Raw genomic sequence first — 15245 nt, 5'->3', positions numbered from 1 at the left:
ATCAGCCATGATCTTATTGAATGGCGGAGCAGGCTCGAGGGGCCAGATGGCCTACTCCTGCTCCTATTTCTAATATTCGTATGTTTCATAAATAGATTTTCTGCCAATATTATTTGACCATCCCCATTTTCCCGTATTAATCATCTATCACATAACTCCTGGAATTGGATGGATAGCAAGGGCAAGTAACCTAGTTCCAACACAAGCCCAGTACCACTCTTAGCCAGCTGTGAGAGCAGTCTAGTGAAGACTTCCTATCTGATTTCCCATTCTCCCCCCCCGACTCTCCGCCTCCGTTTGCTGCAATGCTCCAATCGCGTTTGCGCACATACTCCATGTAATTACACACATCTACACCCATACCTCGGAAGGTGACTGGATTTTGTGAATTTCCTCATAGGCGAGCTTTGCTGCTTCGCGTTTGGCAATCTGTTTACTTCCACCAAAGCCTGTCGGATATTCCTTTTGATCAATTATAACTTTACAAGAGAACCTGTAATACAACGACAGAACATAGACATAAGAAATAGGAGCAGGAGTAGGCCATTGGCCCCTTGAGCCTGCTCCGACAGGTGCATTAGGTATTGCCACATGAGGGTACAGTAGCATAGTGGTTATGTCACTGGACTAGTAATCCAGAGGCCTGGTCTGATGATCCAGAGACTCAAGTTCAACACCCACCGTGGCAGCTGGGGAATTAAATAAATCTGGAATAAAAAGCCAGTATCAGTAATGGTGACCACGAAACTACCGGATTGTCATAAGAACCCATCTGGTTCACTAATCTCATTTAGGGAAGGAAATCTGCTATCCTTACGTGGTCTGGCCTATATGTGACTCCAGACCCACAATACTGTGGAATGGCAAGGCAAGCCAATCAGTTCTACCAAAGAGCAATTAGGGATGAGCCATAAATGCTGGCATTGCCAATGACCCCAACATCCCAGGAACTAATTTTTAAAAAGCATCTGGCTTTAACATTAAAAAGATTCCCACAGTACTTTACACAGAGGCATAAAGAAAATAAATGGATGCCACGCCAAAGAGAAAGCCACGTCATTTCGATAGCACCTTTCACGATCTCAGGATGTCTCAAAGCGTTTTACGGCTCATTAGGTACTTTTGAAGTGTAGTCACTGTTGTAATGCAGGAAATATGGCAGTCAATTTGCGCACAGCAAGCTCCCACAAAGAGCAATGTGATAATGACCAGATAATCTGTTTTAGTGATGTTTGTTTAAGCATTTAGCTGGGAACTAAATATTCAGGGGTATTTGACAATTCGGAAGGATAGACAGAAAGGAAAAGTTGGTGGGGTAGCTCTGTTAATAAAGGATGAGATCAGTGCGTTAGTGAGAAATGATATCGGTTCAGAAGATCAAGATGTTGAATCAGTTTGGGTGGAGATAAGGAATATTAAGCGGAAAAAGTCGCTGGTGGACGTAGTCTATAGGGCCCCTAACAGTACCTACTCTGTTGGATGAAGTATAAATCAAGAAATAATGGAGGCTTGTAAAAAAGGAACGGCAATAATCATGGGCGATTTTAATCTTCACATTGATTGGACAAATCAAATTGGCCAGGGTAGCCTTGAGGAAGAGTTCATAGAGTGTATCTGGGATAGTTTCCTTGAACAGTACGTTGCGGAACCAACCAGGGAGCAGGCTATCTTAGATCTGGTACTGTGTAATCAGACAGGATTAATCAATTATCTCGTAGCAAAGGATCCTCTAGGAATGAGTGACCATAATATGGCTGAATTTCAAATTCAGTTGGAGGGTGAGAAAGTTGGGTCTCAAACCAGGATCCTAAGCTTAAATAAAGGAGACTACAAAGGTATGAGGGCAGAGCTGGCTAAAGTGGACAGGGAAAATAGATTAAAGTATGGGACGGTTGATGAGCAGTGGCAGACATTTAAGGATATATTACATAACTCTCAACAAAAATATATTCCAATGAGAAGGAAAGACTGTAAGAGAAGGGATCACCATCTGTGGTAAACTAAGGAAATAAAGGATGGTATCAAACTGAAAACAATGGCATACAAAGTGGCCCAGATTTGGGAGAGGCCAGAGGATTGGGAAATTTTTAAAAACCAATAAAGAACGATTAAAAAATAATAAGAACATAAGAATTAGGAACAGGAGTAGGCCATCTAGCCCCTCGAGCCTGCTCCGCCATTCAACAAGATCATGGCTGATCTGGCCGTGGACTCAGCTCCACTTACCCGCCCGCTCCCGTAACCCTTAATTCCCTTATTGGTTAAAAATCTATCTATCTGTGACTGAAATACATTCAATGAGCTAACCTCAACTGTTTCCTTGGGCAGAGAATTCCACAGATTCACAACCCTCTGGGAGAAGAAATTCCTTCTCAACTCGGTTTTAAATTGGCTCCCCCGTATTTTGAGGCTGTGCCCCCTAGTTCTAGTCTCCCCGACCAGTGGAAACAACCTCTCTGCCTCTATCTTGTCTATCCCTTTCATTATTTTAAATGTTTCTTTAAGATCACCCCTCATCCTTCTTAACTCCAACGAGTAAAGACCCAGTCTACTCAATCTATCATCATAAGGTAACCCTCTCATCTCCGGAATCAGCCTAGTGAATCGTCTCTGTACCTCCTCCAAAGCTAGTATATCCTTCCTTAAGTAAGGTGACCAAAACTGCACGTAGTACTCCTGGTGCGGCCTCACCAATACCCTGTACAGTTGCAGAAGGACCTCCCTGCTTTTGTACTCCATCCCTCTCACAATGAAGGCCAACATTCCATTCGCCTTCCTGATTACCTGCTGCACCTGCAAACTAACTTTTTGGGATTCATGCACAAGGGCCCCCGGAAAGTAAACTAGCAAGAAATATAAAAACAGATAGTAAGAGTTTCTATAGGTATATAGAAACATAGAAAATAGGTGCAGGAGTAGGCCATTCGGCCCTTCGAGCCTGCACCACCATTCAATAAGATCATGGCTGATCATTCACCTCAGTACCCCTTTCCTGCTTTCTCTCCATACCCCTTGATCCCCTTTGCCGTAAGGGCCATATCTAACTCCCTCTTGAATGTATCCAATGAACTGGCATCAACAACTCTCTGCGGCAGGGAATTCCACAGGTTAACAACTCTCTGAGTGAAGAAGTTTCTCCTCATCTCAGTCCTAAATGGCCTACCCCTTATCCTAAGACTGTGTCCCCTGGTTCTGGACTTCCCCAACATCGGGAACATTCTACCCGCATCTAACCTGTCCCGTCCCGTCAGAATCTTATATGTTTCTATGAAATCCCCCCCTCATCCTTCTAAACTCCAATGTATAAAGGCCCAATTGATCCAGTCTCTGCTCATATTTCAGTCCTGCCATCCCGGGAATCTGTCTGGTGAACCTTCACTGCACTCCCTCAATAGCAAGAACGTCCTTCCTCAGATTAGGAGACCAAAACTGAACACAATATTCCAGGTGAGGCCTCACCAAGGCCCTGTACAACTGCAGTAAGACCTCCCTGCTCCTATACTCAAATCCCCAAGCTATGAAGGCCAACATACCATTTGCCTTCTTCACCGCCTGCTGTACCTGCATGCCAACTTTCAATGACTGATGAACCATGACACTCAGGTCTCGTTGCACCTCCCCTTTTCCTAATCTGCCACTATTCAGATAATATTCTGTCTTCGTGTTTTTACCTCCAAAGTGGATAACCTCACATTTATCCACATTATACTGCAGCTGCCATACATTTGCCCACTCACCTAATCTGTCTAAATCACCCTGCAGCCTCCTAGCGTCCCCCTCACAGCTCACATCGCCACCCAGTTTAGTGTCATCTGCAAACTTGGAGATATTACACTCAATTCCTTCATCCAAATCATTAATATATATTGTAAAGAGCTGGGGTCCCAGCACTGAGCCCTGCGGCACCCCACTAGTCACTGTCTGCCATTCTGAAAAGGACCCGTTTATCCCGACTCTCTGCTTCCTGTCTGCCAACCAGTTCTCTATCCACATCAGTACATTACCCCCAAAACATGTGCTTTGATCTTGCACACCAATCTCTTGTGTGGGACCTTGTCAAAAGCCTTTTGAAAGTTCAAATACACCACATCCACTGGTTCTCCCTTGTCCACTCTACTAGTTACATCCTCAAAAAATTCCAGAAGATTTGTCAAGCATGATTTCCCTTTCATAAATCCATGCTGACTTGAACCGATCCTGTCACTGCTTTCCAAATAAAATGGAAAAGAGTGGCTGAAGTAAATGTTGATCCCTTAGAGGATGAGACTGGGGAATTAATAATGGAGAACAGTGAAATGGCAGAGACTGTGAACAAATATATTGTATCGGTCTTCACGGGAGAAGACATTAAAAACATCCCAATAATGGATAATGAAGGGGCTATAGGGAGGGAGGAACTTAAAACAATCACTGTCAATAAAGGAGAAGTACTCGGTAAAATAATGGGACTAAAGGTGGACAAGTCCTCTGGACCTGTTGGCTTGCATCCTAGGGTCTTAAAAGAAGTGGCTGCAGAGATAGTGGATGCATTGGTTGTAATCTACCAAAATTCCTTGGATTCTGGGGAGTTCCCAGTGGATTGGAAAACCACAAATGTAATGCCCCTATTTAAAAAAGGAGGCAGACAGAAAGCAGGAAACTATAGACCAGTTAGCCTAACATCTGTCGTTGGGAAAATGCAGGAGTCTATTATTAAAGAAGCAGTAGCAGGGCATTTGGAAAAGTATAATTTAGTCAGGCAGAGTCAGCATGGTTTTATGAAAGGAAAATCATGTTTGACAAATTTGCTGGAGTTCTTTGAGGATGTAACGAGCAGGGTGGATAAGGGGGAACCAGTGGATGTGGTGTATTTGGATTTCCAGAAGGTATTTGATGAGGTGCCACATAAAAGGTTACTGCACAAGATAAAAGTTCACGGGGTTGGGGGTGATATATTAGCATGGATAGAGGATTGGCTGACGAACAGAAAACAGAGAGTCGGGATAAATGGGCCATTTACAGTTGGCAAACAGTGACTAGTGGGGTGACCCAGGGATCAGTGCTGGGTCCTCAACTATTTACAATCTATTTTAATGACTTGAATGAAGGGACTGAGTGTAATGTAGCCAAGTTTGTTGATGATACAAAGATTGGTGGGAAAGAAAGTTGTGAGGAGGACACAAAAAATCTGCAAAGGGATATAGACTGGCTAAGTGAGTGGGCAAAAATTTGGCAGATAGAGAATAATGTGGGAAAGTGTGAGGTTATTCATTTTGGCAGAAATAATAGAAAAGAAAATGAGAGAGATACGGAGGGACAAGGTCAGGGAGGGATTTAAACACAAGGATGAGAATGTTAAACCTGAGGCGTTGGGACATCGAGAGCCAAGACAGAAGAGGGACACCAGGGTAATTAAGTACCTCTAATGGGCCTGATATTCACAGGGCTTCAAATTCAAACTCCAGCGTTAACTGTCATTTCAACCTGGTTCCCTGGATGAGCAAGTTTGGTTCGTGCTAGACCGGGATAATAGATGGAATACTTCAAAATATCAAAGTGCGCCATCCCCGTCTCATTGTTTTATGGAGGAACTTACAAACGGGCACATCCTTCCCATTCTACAACAACAAACTGCATTTATATAGCACCTTTAAGCTAGTAAAACATTCCAAGGCGCTTCACATGAGCGTCAAAATTTGACATCGAGCCACATACGAGGATATTAGAACAGTGATCAAAAGGTAGATTTAAGGAGCGTCCTAAGGGAGGAGAGAGAGTTCGGGAGGGAATTCCACAGCGGGGGCCCAGTCAGCTGGATGATGGAAATCAGGGATGCGCAAGAGGCCACAATTGGAGGAAATGCAGAGATCTTCGGGGGGGTTTATAGGGCTGGAGGAAATCAGAGAGATAAGGAGAGGCGAGGCAATGGAGGGATTTAAAACAAGGACGAGAATTTTTAAATGGAGGCGTTGCCGGATCGGGAGCCAATGTAGGTCAGCGAGCACAGGTGAAAGGAATGAAGATATACTGAGAAACAGGGTAACCTCTTCAGCCATCCCTGTCTCATTGTTCTATGGAGGAACTTGCAAACTAGCACATCCTTCCCATTCTACAACAGCAACTTGCATTTATATAGCACCTTTAACCCAGTAAAACATTCCAAGGCTACTAAAAAATAGGAACCCTACATCAATAGGTCCATAGCAAGACCATTAAAATGACTTATTTGAGATGGCACCGCCTCGCATTGCTCAGTGAAGTGGGAATGTGTGCCTTACTGATTGCAATGCCCGGTGTGTTGAGTCAGCAGCAACATCAAGATACTCAAGCAGAAACCAGCGACTTCCTCACAGTGAAATTAAGAAATAAGTAAATACATCTGAGCGTCATCCCTACTAAATCTCAGACCTTCTTGTGGGCAATTTGCCACCTGATCTCCTAGCCAAGTACCGTACGTGGCATAGGGAGGCTCAGTAACCAGTGGCATGCAGAGGTCCCATTAACCAGAGATAGTGTGCTGTATGGGGAAGTCCCATTAACCAGAGATAGTGTGCTGTATGGGGAGGTCCCATTAACCAGAGATAGTGTGTTGCATTGGGAGGGCCCATTAACCAGAGATAGTGTGCAATATGGGGAGATCCCATTAACCAGAGATAGTGTGTTATATGGGGAAGTCCCATTAACCAGAGATAGTGTGCTGTATGGGGAGGTCCCATTAACCAGAGATAGTGTGTTGTATGGGGAAGTCCCATTAACCAGAGATAGTGTGTTGTATGGGGAGGTCCCATTAACCAGAGATAGTGTGTTATATGGGGAAGTCCCATTAACCAGAGATAGTGTGCTGTATGGGGAGGTCCCATTAACCAGAGATAGTGTGTTGTATGGGGAAGTCCCATTAACCAGAGATAGTGTGTTGTATGGGGAGGTCCCATTAACCAGAGATAGTGTGTTGCATGGGGAGGTCCCATTAGCAGAAATAGTGTGTTTTATGGAAAGGTCCCATTAACCAGAGATAGTGTGTTGTATGGGGAGGTCCCATTAACCAGAAATTGTGTGCTGTATGGGGAGGCCCATTAACCAGGGATAGTGTGTTTTATGGAGAGGTCACATTAATCAGGAATTGTGTGCTATATGGGGAGGTCCCATTAACCAGCGATAGTGTGCTGTATGAGGAGGTCCCATTAACCAGAGATAGTGTGAAGTATGGGGAGGTCCCATTAACCAGAGATAGTGTGCTGCATGGGGAGGTCCCATTAACCAGAGATAGTGTGTTGTATGGGGAGGTCCCATTAACCAGCGATAGTATGTTGTATTGGGAGGGCCCATTAACCAGAGATAGTGTGCTGTATGGGGAGGTCCAATTAACCAGAGATAGTGTGTTGTATGGGGAGGTCCCATTAACCAGAGATAGTGTATTGTATGGGAAGGTCCCATTAACCAAAGATAGTGTGCTGCATGGGGAGGTCCCATTAACCAGAGATAGTGTGTTGTATGGGGAGGTCCCATTAACCAGCGATAGTATGTTATATTGGGAGGGCCCATTAACCAGAGATAGTGTGCTGTATGGGGAGGTCCAATTAACCAGAGATAGTGTGTTGTATGGGGAAGTCCCATTAACCAGAGATAGTGTGCTGTATGGGGAGGGCCCATTAACCAGAGATAGTGTGCTGTATGGGGAGGGCCCATTAACCAGAGATAGTGTGCAATATGGGGAGGTCCCATTAACCAGTGATAATATGTTGTATGGTGAGGGCCCATTAACCAGCGATAGTGTGATGTATGGGGAGGTCTCAATAACTAGAAATGGTGTGTTGTATGGGGAGGTCCCATTAACCAGAGATAGTGTATTGTATGTGGAGGTTCCATTAACCAGCGGTAGTGTGTTGCCTGGGGAGGTCCCAATAACCAGAAATGGTGTGTTGTATGGGGAGGTCCCATTAACCAGAGATAGTGTGCTGTATGGTGAGGGCCCATTAACCAGAGATAGTGTGCTGTATGGGGAGGTCCAATTAACCAGAGATAGTGTGCTGTATGGGGAGGGCCCATTAACCAGCGATAGTGTGTTGTATGGGGAGGTCTCAATAACCAGAAATGGTGTGTTGTATGGGGAGGTCCCATTAACCAGAGATAGTGTATTGTATGGGGAGGTTCCATTAACCAGCGCTAGTGTGTTGCCTGGGGAGGTCCCAATAACCAGAAATGGTGTGCTGTATGGGGAGGTCCCAATAACCAGAGATGGTGTGTTGTATGGGGAGGTCGATTAACCAGGGATAGTGTGCTGTATGGTGAGGTCCCATTAACCAGAGATAGTGTGCTGTATGGGGAGGTCCCATTAACCAGAGATGATAAGTTGCATGGGGCGGTCCCATTATCCAGCTACGGCATATTGTATGGGGGGCTGAGAAAGACAAAGGACAGAAAACATAATTTATTTTTAAAAAGGTAAACCTACTTTTGTACGTGATCCACTCCTGTATCTATTGTGGTAACTCTGTAGTCAGGTAGTGTGCCTTTCTTCTGCCCAGCCTCATTCAGCTTGCTGATGTAGTTTGCCATGCCGGCTGGTGATGGTGTTCGAGAATTACTCTCAGGAGACTACATCAAAGACAAATCAAAAGGCACTGTTTTTACAACCATTACTGAAGGTGCTTAAAAAGCGACAAGCAGTCATCTCATTTAGTTACTGATTGAAGGTGATTCCTCATTCTTTGAGAGCATTAACCTCCTCAGACTAATGGGATATTGCTGTAATTCTATTGGGAAATGTCACTTAATGTGACTGTACTTTAACGTTGTCAGAACCGGTTGGGAACGGACGATCCCCCTGCACTTAGAGAGAAATAGAAAGTGGTGCCAACCATTGATTCAGGGACATGTGTGGAACGACAAGCGCATGTTGGCCAATCACAACTTGTTTCTGTGCCCTCAAACCCTCTCCTGGTCAACGTACCGAGTTGGTCCCTGAGCAGATGTCAAGGGCAGGTCAGTGACCCATTTGCCTTTCACTGAAGCCCCAATAATTCAACACTGCATTGTACGCGCTTCCTCGATCCAACAATAAAACAGCTACCTGCTTTCACATACTTGCTGAAAGACAAAGGGAGGAAGGATTGAGGGAGGGAGGATTGAGGGAGGGAGGATTGATGGAAGGAGGATCTAGGGAAGGAGGATCTAGGAAGGGAGGATCTAGGGAGGGAGAACTGAGGGAGGAAGGATTGAGGGAGGAAGGATTGAGGGAGGAAGGATTGAGGGAGGAAGTGTTGCCCAAATCAGGACTGAAGAGACTTGGTGTCCTGGCTTTACTGACAGCTACAGAGTAGTATTTGACAGAAAAGTGAAGGAGATGGGAGCGTTTGCGGGAATGGAGAGCACAAAAGGGTAAATGGTTCAGCTATTTCACTGAGATCATGGCTGATCTACCTCAACTCCATTTCCCTGCACTAGCCCCATATCCTTTAATATCCAAAAATCTATCGATCTCTGTCTTGAATATACTCAACGACTCAGCTTCCATAGTCCTCTGAGGTAGAGAATTCCAAAGAGTGAAGAAATTTCTCCTCATCTCAGTCCTAAATGGCCGACCCCTTATTCTGAGACTGTGACCCCTGGTTCTAGACTCCCCAGCCAGAGGAAACATCCTCCCTGCATCTACCCTGTCTAGCCCTGGAAGAATGTTGTATGTTTCAATGTGATCACCTCTCATTCTTCTAAACTCTAGAGAATATAGGCCTAGTCTACTCAATCTCTCCTCATAGGACAATCTCCCCATCCCAGGAATCAGTCTGGTGAACCTTCGTTGCACTCCCTCTATGGCAAGTATATCCTTCCTTGGATAAGGAGACCAAAACTGTGCACAATACTCCAGGTGCGGTCTCACCAGGGCTCTATATAATTGCAGTAAGATGTCTTCTTATGCTCAAATCCTCTTGTAATAAAGGCCAACATACCATTTACTTTCTTAACTGCTTGCTGTACCTGCCTGTTAACTTTCAGTGATTCATGTACAAGGTCACCCAGGTCCCTCTGAACACCAACATTTCCCAATCTCTCACCACTTAAAAAATACTCTGCTTTTCTATTTTTCCTACTAAAGTGGATAATTTCACATTCCTCCACATTATGAGGATGTACAAGCTGAAGTAGGTTGATACAGATGGTGTGCGGTCATCAGCAATGAGTGGATTAGGTTAGGTAGTGACGGGCAGAGCTGGGAACCCTTGTGATGTGTGTAGCATGTGGGCCATCATGGAGCCTCAGTGTATGAAGAATCAGTATACCTGATACGAAGAAGAATCAGAGGCGGGGGATAAGAGAGGGCACAGCCCTTGAGAAGTTAAAAGAGCAAAAGATAGAGGATGAGCCATCCAACAGAACAACTTGAAAAGGAACTGGATCACCATGGACATGGATTCCCTGGGAGACCGTAAGGTAGTTACTCAGTTGGAACTGTTTGTCGCACCCAGTCAAAGGCTTGCTTGTGCCTTGGGATTCGGGGAATGTTATCTTGGCAACCCTTTAAAGAAAGAAAGAATTTGCACTCATATAGCGCCTTATTGTGCCCTCAGGATGTCCGACAGTGCTTCAGAACTAACAAATTTGTTTGGAAAAACAGTCACAGTTGCCATCACAAACATGGAAAATCAGCAAATCAGGTGAAGAAGCAGTTAAGCTGGTTTTGCTCTTGTCAGTTGAGGAAGGAACATTGGCCGAGGGGTCAATATTGGCCATGGAGGAGGGGTCAATATTGGCCATGGGGGGGGGGAACTAATGTTGGCCATGGGGGGGGGGGAACCAATGTTGGCCATGGGTGGGGGGTCAATATTGGCCATGGGGGGGGTCAATGTTGGCCATGGGGGGGGGGTCAATATTGGCCATGGGGGGTTCAATGTTGGCCATGGGGGGGTCAATATTGGCCATGGGGGGGGTTCAATGTTGGCCATGGGGGGGTCAATATTGGCCATGGAGGAGGGGTCAATGTTAGCCATGGGGGGGGTTAATGTTGGTCATGGGGGGGTCAATGTTGGCCATTGGGGGGGGGGGGTCAATGTTGGCCATGGGGGGGGTCAATGTTGGTCATGGGGGGTCAATGTTGGTCATGGGGGGGTCAATGTTGGTCATGGGGGGGTTCAATGTTGGCCATGGGGGGGGTCAATGTTGGCCATGGGGGGGTCAATGTTAGCCATGGGGGGGTCAATGTTAGTCATGGGGGGGTCAATGTTGGTCATGGGGGGGGGTCAATGTTGGCCATTGGGGGGGTCAATGTTGGCCATTGGAGGGGTCAATGTTGGCCATTGGGGGGGTCAATGTTCGTCATGGGGGGGGTCAATGTTGGCCATGGGGGGGAACCAATGTTGGCCATGGGGGGGAACCAATGTTGGCCATGGGGGGGAACCAATGTTGGCCATGGGGGGAAACCAATGTTGGCCATGGAGGGGTCAATGTTGGCCATGGGGGGGGGGGTGGTCAATGTTGGCCATGGGGGGGGGAACCAATGTTGTCCATGGGGAGGGAACCAATGTTGTCCATGGGGGGGAACCAATGTTGTCCATGGGGGGAACCAATGTTGGCCATGGAGGGGAACCAATGTTGGCCATGGGGGGGAACCCAATGTTGTCCATGGGGGGGAACCAATGTTGTCCATGAGGGGGAACCAATGTTGTCCATGGGGGGGGAACCAATGTTGTCCATGGGGGCATGGGGGGGGGAACCAATGTTGGCCATGGGGGGGAACCAATGTTGGCCATGGGGGGGAACCAATGTTGGCCATGGGGGGGGGGGGTCAATATTGGCCATGGGGGGGGGTCAATGTTGGCCATGGGGGGTGGGGTCAATATTGGCCATGGGGGGTTCAATGTTGGCCATGGGGGGGGTCAATATTGGCCATGGGGGGGGGGTCAATGTTGGCCATGGGGGGGGGGGTCAATGTTGGCAATGGGGGGGGTCAATGTTGGCCATGGGGGGGGGGGTCAATGTTGGCCATGGGGGGGGGTCAATGTTGGCCATGGGGGTGGGGGGGGGGAGTGTTGGCCATGGGGGGGGTCAATGTTGGCCATGGGGGGGGGGTCAATGTTGACCATTGGGGGGGTCAATATTGGCCATGGGAGGGGTCAATGTTGGCTATGGGGGTGGGGAGGGTCAATGTTGGCCATGGGGGTGGGGGGGTCAATGTTGGCCATGGGGGTGGGGGGGGTCAATGTTGGCCATGGGGGGGTCAATGTTGGCCATGGGGGGGGTCAATGTTGGCCATGGGGGGGGTCAATGTTGGCCACGGGGGGGAACCAATGTTGGCCACGGGGGGGGGGAACCAATGTGGGCCATGGGGGTGGGGGGGGGTCAGTGTTGGCCATGGGGGGGGTCAGTGTTGGCCATTGGGCGAGGTCAATGTTGGCCATGGGGTGGTCAATGTTGGCCATGGGGTGGGGTCAATATTGGCCATGGGGGGGGGGGGGGATCAATATTGGTCATGGGGGGGGTCAATGTTGGTCATGGGGGGGGTCAATGTTAGCCATGGGGGGGGTTAATGTTGGTCATGGGGGGGTCAATGTTGGCCATTGGGGGGGGGGGTCAATGTTGGCCATGGGGGGGGTCAATGTTGGTCATGGGGGGGTCAATGTTGGTCATGGGGGGGTCAATGTTGGTCATGGGGGGGTTCAATGTTGGCCATGGGGGGGGTCAATGTTGGCTATGGGGGGGGTCAATGTTGGCCATGGGGGGGTCAATGTTAGCCATGGGGGGGTCAATGTTAGTCATGGGGGGGTCAATGTTGGTCATGGGGGGGGTCAATGTTGGCCATTGGGGGGTCAATGTTGGCCATTGGGGGGGGTCAATGTTGGCCATTGGGGGGGTCAATGTTGGTCATGGGGGGGGTCAATGTTGGCCATGGGGGGGAACCAATGTTGGCCATGGGGGGGAACCAATGTTGGCCATGGGGGGAACCAATGTTGGCCATCGGGGGGAACCAATGTTGGCCATGGGGGGAAACCAATGTTGGCCATGGAGGGGTCAATGTTGGCCATGGGGGGGGAGGGTCAATGTTGGCCATGGGGGGGGGGAACCAATGTTGTCCATGGGGAGGGAACCAATGTTGTCCATGGGGGGGAACCAATGTTGTCCATGGGGGGGAACCAATGTTGGCCATGGAGGGGAACCAATGTTGACCATGGGGGGGAACCCAATGTTGTCCATGGGGGGGGAACCAATGTTGTCCATGGGGGGGAACCAATGTTGTCCATGGGGGGGGAACCAATGTTGTCCATGGGGGGGGAACCAATGTTGTCCATGGGGGGGGGGAACCAATGTTGTCCATGGGGGGGATCCAATGTTGGCCATGGGGGGGGGAAACCAATGTTGGCCATGGGGGGGAACCAATGTTGCCCGAGGGTGTCAATGTTAGTGCAACACACATTACTCACTGCGTCATGGTTCGCATTCCGATGTTTCAACGTCCCAACAGCACTTTTAGCCGCATTGTATCTAGCTTCTTTCTTGGTTTTGCCATCGGCTTTGGGGAATATTTCATCACCAATTTGTGCATTGTATGTGAAGCTAAAGGAAAGCAATAGGAACATTGGGCTAAGAGCAGCAAATTAAACGTTTCTTCTTTCCCGTCTGTACATTGATACGGAGTGACTATTTGACCTAACTCTCGCTTCTGCACATGCGTCGGGATCAAGAGTTAGGACAAAGAGACACCGAATCCGCAATTTACACTAACCCTTTTCTGTGCATGATCTCCTCTCCCCACGCACCCTCTCCGCCAAGGCGTCGGATCTGAAACCGGAACCAGAACCGGAATGACATGTTGCCTCCACTGCCTCCGATCCATTAGCGGCTCCGAACCTCCGATCAGGCAGCGGGCAGCCAGGACCAGTTCCTTTCTCAGCGGTAGTTTGAGTGAAGAGTGCGGGGAGAGAGAGAGAGAAAGAGAGAAGTGGGTCGGGGAGAGAGAGAGAGAGAAGTGGGTCAGGGGGGTGGGGGGGGGAGAGAGAGAAGCGGGTCGGGGAGAGAGAGAGAGAAAGAGAGAAGTGGGTCGGGGGGGGAGAGAGAGAGAGAGAAGCGGGTCGGGGGGAGAGAGAGAGAGAGAGAAGCGGGTCGGGGGGAGAGAGAGAGAGAGAGAAGCGGGTCGGGGGGAGAGAGAGAGAGAGAGAAGCGGGTCGGGGGGAGAGAGAGAGAGAAGCGGGTCGGGGGGAGAGAGAGAGAGAAGCGGGTCGGGGGGAGAGAGAGAGAGAGAGAAGCGGGTCGGGGAGAGAGAGAGAGAGAGAGAGAAGTGGGTCGGGGAGAGAGAGAGAGAGAGAGAGAAGTGGGTCGGGGAGAGAGAGAGAGAGAGAGAGAAGTGGGTCGGGGAGAGAGAGAGAGAGAGAGAGAAGCGGGTCGGGGGGAGAGAGAGAGAGAGAGAAGCGGGTCGGGGAGAGAGAGAGAGAGAGAGAGAAGTGGGTCGGGGAGAGAGAGAGAGAGAGAGAGAAGCGGGTCGGGGGGAGAGAGAGAGAGAGAAGCGGGTCGGGGGGAGAGAGAGAGAAGTGGGTCGGGGGGAGAGAGAGAGAGAGAGAAGCGGGTCGGGGAGAGAGAGAGAGAGAGAGAGAAGTGGGTCGGGGAGAGAGAGAGAGAGAAGCGGGTCGGGGAGAGAGAGAGAGAGAGAGAGAAGTGGGTCGGGGAGAGAGAGAGAGAGAGAGAGAAGTGGGTCGGGGAGAGAGAGAGAGAGAAGCGGGTCGGGGGGAGAGAGAGAGAGAAGCGGGTCGGGGAGAGAGAGAGAGAGAGAGAGAAGCGGGTCGGGGGGAGAGAGAGAGAAGTGGGTCAGGGGGGTGGGGGGGGGAGAGAGAGAGAGAGAGAGAGAAGTGGGTCGGGGGGAGAGAGAGAGAGAGAGAAGCGGGTCGGGGAGAGAGAGAGAGAGAGAGAGAAGTGGGTCGGGGAGAGAGAGAGAGAGAGAGAAGCGGGTCGGGGGGAGAGAGAGAGAGAGAGAGAAGTGGGTCGGGGAGAGAGAGAGAGAGAGAGAGAAGCGGGTCGGGGAGAGAGAGAGAGAGAGAGAAGCGGGTCGGGGGGAGAGAGAGAGAGAGAGAGAAGTGGGTCGGGGAGAGAGAGAGAGAGAGAGAGAAGCGGGTCGGGGGGAGAGAGAGAGAGAGAGAGAAGTGGGTCGGGGAGAGAGAGAGAGAGAGAGAGAAGCGGGTCGGGGGGAGAGAGAGAGAGAGAGAGAAGCGGGTCGGGGGGAGAGAGAGAGAGAGAGAGAAGCGGGTCGGGGGGAGAGAGAGAGAGAGAGAAGCGGGTCGGGGAGA

General features: G+C 49.2%; 1 protein-coding gene across 1 annotated transcript in view; it reads right to left on the bottom strand.

The window, feature by feature from the left end:
• Positions 1-15245, bottom strand: part of eif2ak2 (eukaryotic translation initiation factor 2-alpha kinase 2) — a 140408-nt gene that overhangs the window by 82176 nt on the left and 42987 nt on the right. Inside the window, exons 3-5 of the mRNA XM_070884643.1 lie at positions 13392-13524; positions 8432-8574; positions 364-493 (exon numbers count right to left, since the gene is read on the bottom strand). Of these exons, the coding sequence (XP_070740744.1) occupies positions 364-493; positions 8432-8574; positions 13392-13524 (406 nt within the window). The remainder of the gene's footprint in view (positions 1-363; positions 494-8431; positions 8575-13391; positions 13525-15245) is intronic.

Source organism: Pristiophorus japonicus, chromosome 7, assembly GCF_044704955.1.
Source record: "Pristiophorus japonicus isolate sPriJap1 chromosome 7, sPriJap1.hap1, whole genome shotgun sequence".
Classification (NCBI taxonomy): domain Eukaryota; kingdom Metazoa; phylum Chordata; class Chondrichthyes; family Pristiophoridae; genus Pristiophorus; species Pristiophorus japonicus.
The sequence above is the reverse complement of the archived record's forward strand: the minus strand, read 5'-3'. Positions and strand labels throughout refer to the sequence as shown.